At 43.7% G+C, this 9652-nt stretch overlaps 1 protein-coding gene across 3 annotated transcripts in view; it reads left to right on the top strand.

Moving 5' to 3' along the window:
- The window catches only part of plcb1l (phospholipase C beta 1-like), a 90614-nt gene that overhangs the window by 71806 nt on the left and 9156 nt on the right, over window positions 1–9652 (top strand). Inside the window, exons 25-33 of one of the 3 annotated variants that reach the window (XM_079291332.1) lie at window positions 986–1124; window positions 1450–1503; window positions 1986–2205; window positions 3500–3668; window positions 4875–4951; window positions 5082–5171; window positions 5306–5363; window positions 5570–5656; window positions 7040–7064. In XM_079291332.1, the coding sequence (XP_079147458.1) occupies window positions 986–1124; window positions 1450–1503; window positions 1986–2205; window positions 3500–3668; window positions 4875–4951; window positions 5082–5171; window positions 5306–5363; window positions 5570–5656; window positions 7040–7064 (919 nt within the window). Of the gene's footprint in view, window positions 1–985; window positions 1125–1449; window positions 1504–1985; window positions 2206–3499; window positions 3669–4874; window positions 4952–5081; window positions 5172–5305; window positions 5364–5569; window positions 5657–7039; window positions 7065–9652 lie in introns of those variants that run through there. The other 2 variants (XM_079291331.1, XR_013772891.1) reach the window with 2 other exon arrangements.

The raw sequence follows: 9652 nt of genomic DNA, 5'->3' as shown, positions 1-9652 counted from the left end.
GGAGAGGTTACACTGCGAACGCGTCGCGCTAATGAGCCGTCAACACCAGCAGGAGGACGGCAGCCTTGTAAGTGCTGCACTGACAGCGAAGCGGCAGCAATCTTTGTTCATGGTGTCATTTTGAAAGTACTTGAGGGAGAGCACAGGTAGCGAATGATGAATGTAGGCGCAGTGCAACAGGGAGCAGACAGAAGGGTGATATCTGAGAGGCAAAGCAGGACACAGGGTTATCCCGGGTTATAACAAGAGGAGACTGGGGGGGGGGGGGGGGGGGGGGGAGGTCCCGAAGGGCTTCTTTTATCTGATTTGCCAGCTGATATGATGACCCGCGAGGATGGCCCACGGGGCGCTGTCTCATGTTGTGACCATGGCAACAGTCACCAAAAGTGGTCGAGCGTGGAAAGGCAGAGCACAGTGTGCAGAGATGAATTCAGAGTCGAGCGAGTGGAGAGAGAAGGAAGAGGATCTGGCCAGTGTGACCAGAACAAAGATTATTTATAATTGCGTTAACGCTTCAGAGATAAGAGTCTGTACTGCGAGATTCAGCGGAGCCTCGGGGGAAATTAAAATCGGCAATGTTGAGAGTGGGTTACCAAAGCTATGTCTACAAACTCTCCTGCAGGACGCAGGTACGACGAGAGACTTCCGAAAACAGAAATCCCCTCTCGAGGAGTGAATATATTTGACACTTCATAGCAGGCTCTTGGTGGCTCTGACACAGACGAAGGAGATGTTCAGGGAACTTGTATTCAAGTTTAAACAAAGAAGAGGAAAAATACGACATATTTGTTTCATTTTTTCAGCTGATACCAGAAAGAGAAATGTGTTGTGGGTGTTTGTGACAAATGATGCAATGTTTGATTGTGTGTGTGTGTCTCTGATGAACACTGACACGGTGTATATGTTGCTGTTCATTTTACGGTGGTTATGTGGCGATGTGTTGACTGGATTTATCCGCGTGTTGAATCTTTCGTGTGACGGACAGGTGGAGGCCGGAAGTGATGCCCCCTCAGAGTCTAAGGTGGACCAGAGGGTGACGTTGCCTGCAGAGAACGGACTGAGCCACACGCCCATCATCGCCCCGAAGCCCCCTTCGCTGGTCGGCCACCAGCCCCAGTCTGCAGGTACCTCAAATTATGTTGAAACATCGTATTTACTTCAAACAAAACTTCATATATCTTGTCAATATATTATCCTATGAGGTGATGCATTATGTAGTTTTTCTTCAGTAAATGTTCACACCTCACATTTTGCACCTTTTTATGAAATGTTTATCTGCTCATGTAGAATATTTGAATCTGCCGCGATGATTATATTGATAAAAATATGAAAATATGTGTTTACCTTTGGCTCATGTTGTTTGACTTTGTATTTTTGGGGGGATAAACACCGTTCTACTCTTAAAATGAGATGTGAAACTCAACATGTGAACTTGTCTTTGGGAACCAGGCTCATTGAAACCATCAGTGAAGACTGAAGACATCATTCAGAGTGTCCTCACTGGTAAGGTTTGCTTTTCAAACTTCACCCTGGAGCATTGACTCTTATATCTGTGGCTATAGAGAGCTGCAGGGATGACTCCTCAAACCTGGAAATGACTCAGCATTTCTGCTAACAAGTGGCTCAATGAGGTTACAAAAGGTCATCACAGACCAGTCTGCCTTTGCAGCCCTGTCGTGTCCATACTCGCGCTCATGTGACCGTGGCGTAGTTTGTTTACAGCCGAACATTTGCTTTTTTACTTGCTGTTCATTTGTGCAGATTATCTTGCTGAACAAAACACTTAAGAATCATTGACTTGTGTTTACCACGGAGCATATTTTATGCAAAAATCCCATTGGCTCTTTGTGGAGGGAACCATCCCTGTGGATGTAATTAAGCATTCATAACCATATAAATCATTTTTAATGTCTGATGTTATTTCCATACAAAAATGTTGTCACCCTCCTTCATTGGTCCTCCATCCCCCCCCCCCCCGCCTTTAGAATTCGAGGCTCAGACAGTGGAGGAGCTGAAGCAGCAGAAGGGCTTTGTCCGAGAGCAGAGGAAGCAGTACAAGGAGATGAAGGAGCTGGTTCGGAAGCACCACCGCAAGACCAGCGAGCTGATCAAGGAGCACACGGCCCACGTGTCCGAGCTCCAGAGCCAGCATCAGCGGCGGCGCTCTGCTCTGCAGAAGAGCCGCAAACGAGATGGTAAGAAAAGGTAGGTGGCCCTCCTCTTCTCCGCTTCAACTGTCCTGCTGTTGGTTCACCTCTTCACCTCTTTATTTCCCTTTTGATCATTCTATCTTTAAAGAAAATCCCCCCAAAAACACATCAACACCACTCAGAAAAAAGAGGCTATTCGCTTTTGGCTTTTGTTAGCAATAGACATTTTCATTACATAATAAAAGAAACGAGAAGGCATCAGTCTCTAAGACGTGTTTTACTTCAATAAGACTTTTCCTGTAAGCAGACAAAGACTGTACATAGAGAGTGCAGGTAGTCACCAGGCCGTCCCCCAGTGGTTTGTAGACGACTGTTTTGAAGCCTCAAGTTCGGCATTTTGACCATGACCAATCATGGCGACCAAAATATTACAATTAACTTTATGAAGTGAAAACAAACTGTGAAAGGGTTAAAGTTCTAAGAAGAAAACACAGACCGGACAACGGCGTGGTAGCAACCTGTCAATCACAAGGTAGCCCCGCCCTAAAGCCTCCCCTGCTTTAAGGTCAATTTTACTCTCAATGGACCATCATTTACGAAATGAACATGCTGTTTTGAAAAATACTTAAAACGAGTGATTGATGAGACCATAAACTCTTGTTTACAATGTTTACTGAGTTTATACATCAAGTGAGAAGTAGTCATTTTCTCATAGACTTCTATACTATCAGTATATGACATTTCAATGAAATAACAAGCACAACACATAGTACATATCATGGTGAATTTGTTTCCCTTCCGTCCTTTCCTTCTTTATTCCTTTCTTTCTCCATCTACAGAAATACACAAAACATCCTTCACTTTGAGTACAGACTAAAAATCCGCTGTTGCTTGCTCCAAAACGAACAGCACGGGGGAAGGCATCGCCCTCTTCAGAAAGAAAGACAAGGCCGAGCTATGTGTAGAATTAGAAAGAGGGGATAAGGTTTCCTCTGAGCCTCGGGGACTCGCTCAGGACCCTTCGGACTCCATCACACACTGAAGAATCAGTACCCACAGCAAAGATTACAGTCCTCTCAGCCAGTGTGGACCGCAGAGGGCCGCTGCATAAGACAGATTACACATTTCAACCAAGTTACCTCAAGGCAGAAGATAAGTGCTCCTCCTGATGTCTGGAATAACGTCAGACATTATAAAAGAGGTTTTATTTTATGGAAAGGTGCATATGAGAAAGATGACTTGACATTTCCAGTTGTGGAATGATTTAGGACCACTCTACTGAAGGTGGAGCTGTTATCTTCACTTTGCAGATGTTCTGTGTTTTGTGCGTGGCTTGTGTGCGTCTCCAGCCGGTCCGAGCACTCTCTGTCGACCCTGGACCAGGAGCTGTGTGAGCTGGATCAGGAGTACAGCCAGAGGCTTGCAGAGCTGAAGGAGCAGCAGCAGCAACAGCTCCTCACACTTCGCCAGGAACAGTACTACAGCGAAAAGTACCAGAAGCGAGAACACATCAAGCAGGTACGCACAAACACACGTCGAGTCACGTAGAGTTTGTCGATGTGGGAGCGGGGAGCAAATGGTGAGTAACAGCAGTGCAACAAATCTGTCTCGGACTGCCTGTTTGACCTTCTCTTTCAAGAGATTTCATATCTACACTTTTCTTGTCAACACCTGATTCTACTGTCCTCTTTTACTGGCACTACTGACAGGATACAATTTCTTTGATTTGCCATTTGCATCCACATGTAAATCTCCAATTCACTTTAGGGCTTTAAAACTGCTTTTGCAATTAGTAAAAATGGCCTCATAATTAAGACATTTTGGAGAATAGACAATAAGATGCATCTTATTTTTCATATCATATCCAAAACTTGCTGATCTCCAAAGGCCCATAAAGTATTTATTTCGACAATGTTTACATTTGGGCTGTACCAAATGTAAATGTTTAGCAGTCAAAGCTTCTATTGGGCTTTTCAAAAAGAAGTCTGTCGTCGTATTTTATGATGTGGGATAAGTCGATTTTTGTTTGTTTGTGGTTCTATAAATGTAAATGATGGTGCTGTTAGATTGCTGCTCAGCCGCTCCTTTAATACAGGTGCGTTCCTCCCCTTGTGTGCGCCAAGCAGGAGAGAAAACTGTTCATTTTTCTGATCTTTATCTGCAGCTATGCAGAAATACTGGGTTTAAAAAGAGTGAATAGGCAATAGCATTCAAATGTCATCGTTTTGACATTTATCAACATATGCTTATATAGACAAGTCCATATTGCAGCAGCGGGATAAACAAACTTGCCCTGACTTGTGTTAGACTGGATGAAGCGCTGACTGTCTCCTGCTGTCCGAAGGCGTTCACAGACTAATGACTGAACTAATGAATGAGTTAATGCTGCTGTAAACTCCAGCTCACCCCCCATCATGCTGCTGCCTGTGCACATGTTCTGTTGTATGGTGTGGAAATATGAATGTCTTCTGCTCCAGTACACCTGCGCAGTGAGCACAGCTGAGGTGTCCCAAAGGTTTATTCAAGCAAAAGACAACAAGCCGAATGGAGATTGTGTTATTTTCCTGATTAAAAAAAAAGCATAAAGAAGGACGAATCAGCAAAATAAATCTTAGTCGACTGAGACCAAAACGACCGACGAGTCGACTTAGAGGGGGCAGTTCTAGTTTCCCGTCTCGTGACTCTGTTTCTTTATGATTCCCTCTTTGTCTCTCTTTTTTCCAGCTGGTTGAGAAGCTGACTACATTAGCAGAAGAGTGCCAGAGTGCTCAGCTTAAAAAGCTCAAAGACATCTGTGAGAAGTAAGACTGTGCTCAGCATACAGCGTGCACACACACACACACACACACACACACATTCACACAAACGCAACATTTTCTCCTATGTTTTCATTCTCTACATCATCCTCTTTCTCCATCGCTCCATCTGCAGAGAAAAGAAGGATCTCAAGAAGAAAATGGACAAGAAAAGGCAAGAGAAGATCAATGAAGCTAAATCTAAAGACAAGAATGTGACCGAGGAGTAAGTATCTGGTTTTAAATGTTAATAACCGACAGTTGTTGAAAGGTTGTTATATTTGTATGACCACTAGATGTCACTAAACACTAAAGATCTAGTTGCTTGGTTTTAATGGTGATGAAAATTCTCCCCCTCAGAGAGAAATTGGAGATCAACAGATCGTTTGTCAACGAGGTGGTGCAGTACATCAAACGGGTAAGAGAGGATATGTGTCGTCCATATATGATCACTGCCATATAATATGCTGGTAATATAATAATTCAAACGTGTATTCCATGATACACCTCTGCCTACAATACTAAACATCTGTGGGCATCGATGATATGCAAAGACCTGATCGTATCTGTGTGTGTGTGTGTGTGTGTGTGTGTGTGTGTGTGTGTGTGTGTGTGTGTGTATAGTTGGAAGACGCTCAGAGTAAAAGACAGGAGAGACTCCTGGAGAAGCACAAGGATATCCGCCAGCAAATCTTGGACGAAAGGCCAAAGGTAAGAGATTTATTTTAAAAAGAAATCTTAAACGAAACTCAAATGTGAAATAAGTCTTTATTTCTGACGTGTTTGTTGATACTGTACACTCTTGATATGTTTCTTTAATTCCATCACATTCTCTCCATAGCACATTTTTTAAGTTTTTACGGCCCGTTGCACGCAGGATCTACCGTCAGGGCGTCCAGGGTGCTCAGCCCGGCATGTTTTTGAATCCTTGCATGTGCACTTAACTATCGTTATCGGAGGAACTGGGCTCTGATATCGGCCAATGGCTGCGCAGCCGGTACCAGTCACGCAAGGACGTACATATTATGGATGCTCCATACATATTATGAGGGCCACTATTGCTAAAAAACATCTGCGTTGTGATAATAATCTGAAGAACCTTTAAATGGCACTCGTGCTCTGAGACCAGGAGCGAGGGGGAGCGCTGGTACTCAGTGTGCTCCAGCCATAAACGCGTGACTGACTTTGAATTACTTTTTCCGATGTAGATCATTTTATCGGAAAGCAAATCTCCAAAAACCTTCATAGCATGATTCTCTCTTGGGATAAGGTTAGAACATGTGGTCCTGGTTTTTTTTTATGTCATATCTGATCTTGAGTTTATTTCTCCTCTCGAAAGTTATCTCGAAAAACACACAGGGAGTAAAAGTATTTTAAATTTACTTTTCAAAGCCACAGAACAGCACATCGCCCATTTGACTAATATTTTTGGACTGTCACAGACCAATAACCTGTGTGAGTTAGTTGCCCTTTAACTGGTGTGGCTACAAATGGCGTCCAGCAACAGACATTTTGAATTATGTTCAGACCTTTATTTGGTCAGTTGGTGCAGAATGAATACACGGATTCGACACAGATCTTGAGTGAGTATTTTGCTCTTTAGAACAACAGACAACATGAATGTTGCGACTAGAAACATTACTTTGGTGATTAAATCTAAATTGTCCTTGAACCAAATTATATCTCAAGCTGAACAGGCTCTCTGGATTCACACCACCGGGGGGCGACCTGGCCCAGGTTCAGTGAGACATGGCTCTGGTACATAACAAGATGACCTCCAAAATCAAAGAAAGTTTTTTTCCACTGAAACATTTGTGCTGATATCAGAATATATGTTTAAATATACCTGCTGAACTGTATGTGGTCGCATTCAGTAGAAACAGTGTCGCTAAGGGAAAGAGTAGTTTGGTGGTATATTAGTGAAATATACGGTTAATTACCGTGTAAGCTGGAGCTCTCTTGCTGGCTGCATCAGTCCTTGGCTGTACTGTGTTTCCTGGAGGCCATCAGGCCTCTGCTGGGAGTTTTAGCATGACTGCTTTTCCTTTATGAGTTGCGCATTGCCCAACGTTGTCATTGTGACTGTCATTGTAGGACGACTGTGCAGCTGAGGAGCACGGTAAGCCCATCGTTGCACCCCGGTGTTAACATAGCATCAGTGCGGCGGCGTATTAACATGCAAGCTTCTACACACCTGGGACGCTGACTGGCAACAAGTGACTGCGCGTTGCATCTCTGTAACAGCTGAGACCCGACCAGCATTATTGCCACAATCCAGAATACTGTCATGAATCTTTGCAAATGCATTGTGGATTGTTCCCGCAAGAACGTCAAATGCGGTGTGGCCGTGAATGTGGGTGTAATCTGCACAGCATGGCAGCGTCACAATATGACAGGGACAGCAGATTGGCCTGTGACTAGTGAGATCACACCCCAGTCGGAGGGCTCGTATTTGATCCCACGTGTGGATGTGTCCTTGAGGAAGAACCAGAGGGAGAGAACATCACCATGTTGGGTTGCTAACGAAGTATACCAAATCAACTTAATGGTTTGTTCTGTTGAAAGCATAAATGTCTCAGGCACTGCTGTAACACAATGTTGGACTCTTATCAGCATGCATAGTTGTCTCACTGGTAAGATATTTGTAATATGGTACCATTATTCTAATTATGGACATGTAGTGTGTCACAGTCATAGCGCTAATATAGTCTCATGTGGTACTACTACAACATCCACTAAACACAAAGACAGTAACAGTCGTTTTTTCTTCTCTCAATGATCTAATGCAGTAGTAATCTTTGCAACACACTGCCAGCGTAATCAACATTACATCTGCTTGCCAAAGAGACACTCCGGTGTGATCCCCTCGTTATGTTTCACTCTTGTTGTCAAATGGAGAGCATAGCGCACACGAACCATACGTTCTTTTTGAAGACATACATCGGAAGTGTTCTGTTGGAGACAGCCCCGTAACCACTCGCTCTCAGTGACGGCTCCTCGTTCCATCTGAGACCAGTTGTTGTTGAGTGTGGGAGGTGCAGTGCAGACGGCCAGCCCAACACCTCACATTCAATATGGAGAAACGAAGAAGTGAGACTGAAATGCTGATTAGGGGGCAGTGCTCCCTTTTAAGGAGATCCTGTGGGGACTGTCATCATCTTTTGATGGTTGCAAGAGCATTCTTCTCAATAACAGCAGAATTGCAATGATTTTAAAGTGAGATGAGCCGTGTGAAAGATTATCATCAGGGTCTAATCATTTCCTCAGACGAGAGGAAGAGACGCTGCTGTTCTCTCCTCCAATCAGATGTTGACCACCGTCATTTCCCACAAAATTGTAACTGATTATCCATCACTCAAGCGTTGTGCAATCACTTCTCTAAATTGACATCCGGGCATCGGCAAATTGTATTCCCCCGAGGAAAGGCTATAAAATAATAATCAACCATCTCTGCAAAATTTGTTCTCATGCTAAGACACTCATTTATATGCAAAATATGCAAGAGATGCCAGAGAACACGACTCTGGAGACAGCCAGCTGAGGATGCCCAGGGTTATGTTCGTTAAAAAATTCAGGATGCTACCCACAGTGCTGCGACAATAACCAGTTCAGGATGCATTTCTGTGTGGGATTTTGTGCTTAAAGAGACAGTTTGGATTTGTTTTTTCTTTGCCTTTTAAAGGGTCCATTCGGATTCACCAAAGTCACCCAATAACACAAACCAACTAACCGATCACGGCAGCTGTAGACCAGTCTGACTGCAAAGTAAACCAGTGAAATATTCTAAATATAGTGTAAACTTAAATTGACGTTGATTTGTTTTGCTGTCGACAACGTGCTGATACTTCTTCCTATTTCTTCAAACTTGGGGCGTGCCGACCGCCACCTACCGTAGGTAATACACCGGATAAGTACCTCATACAAACCCACTTCAAAAAATCCAAACTGTCCCTTTAAATGGTATTAAAGTGAAATCCTGTGATAAAACAATGTTCAATAAACTTTCAGGAAAGAAGGAAACCAGGATGTAATCGCTGCGACTCCTTGGGGTGCCTGTTGTCAACAGTTTTCTTACTGTAGAATACAAAAGTCCATGACTATCCTTATCAGCGCCAGTCATGGTTTTTTGTTGTGCCAGTTTTTGGCTGCCCTGATTTCATGTTTCAGTTGTTTTTTAATCTTTAACCTTGTCAGATACTCCTCCCAGAATGCCCTTTTCTTTTAAAGGCAGCTGAAAAGACTTACTAATTGACAGATTTACCTATTTATTCACTTCCAATGTGTCTCTGACTTAGCTGCTGTCAACACTGTGAAGTGCATCAAATATCATAACCAATATCATGAGGTCATCATTACAATTTGCCCCTCGTAACAAGTCCCAGTCAGGTCAGTCAACATAGCTTTGGAGAGTCAGCGAACAGGAGCTCAGCTCTTTGCATACGTGTTCTGAACTTCATTCCCAGCTGCACTTCCATGTTGGTTACATACAGCCGAGTTAAGTCTGTTTTCCAGCTCTGCCTATTAGCATTTGGAAATGTCCTTGAGCAGAACGCCGAACCCAAAACTGCTCCCACTGAGCCGGTCATTGACCTTGCGTGGCGGCTCCGATACCATCTGTGTCTGTGTGAGTGTGATGAATATGAACCCTTGTGAAGCACTTGGCTCTCGGATTTGAAGCTCTTTGTGAATGCAGTCCATTCAGCATGG

Source organism: Melanostigma gelatinosum (assembly GCF_949748355.1).
Source record: "Melanostigma gelatinosum genome assembly, chromosome: 19".
Taxonomy (NCBI): Eukaryota; Metazoa; Chordata; class Actinopteri; order Perciformes; family Zoarcidae; genus Melanostigma; species Melanostigma gelatinosum.
The sequence above is the reverse complement of the archived record's forward strand: the minus strand, read 5'-3'. Positions and strand labels throughout refer to the sequence as shown.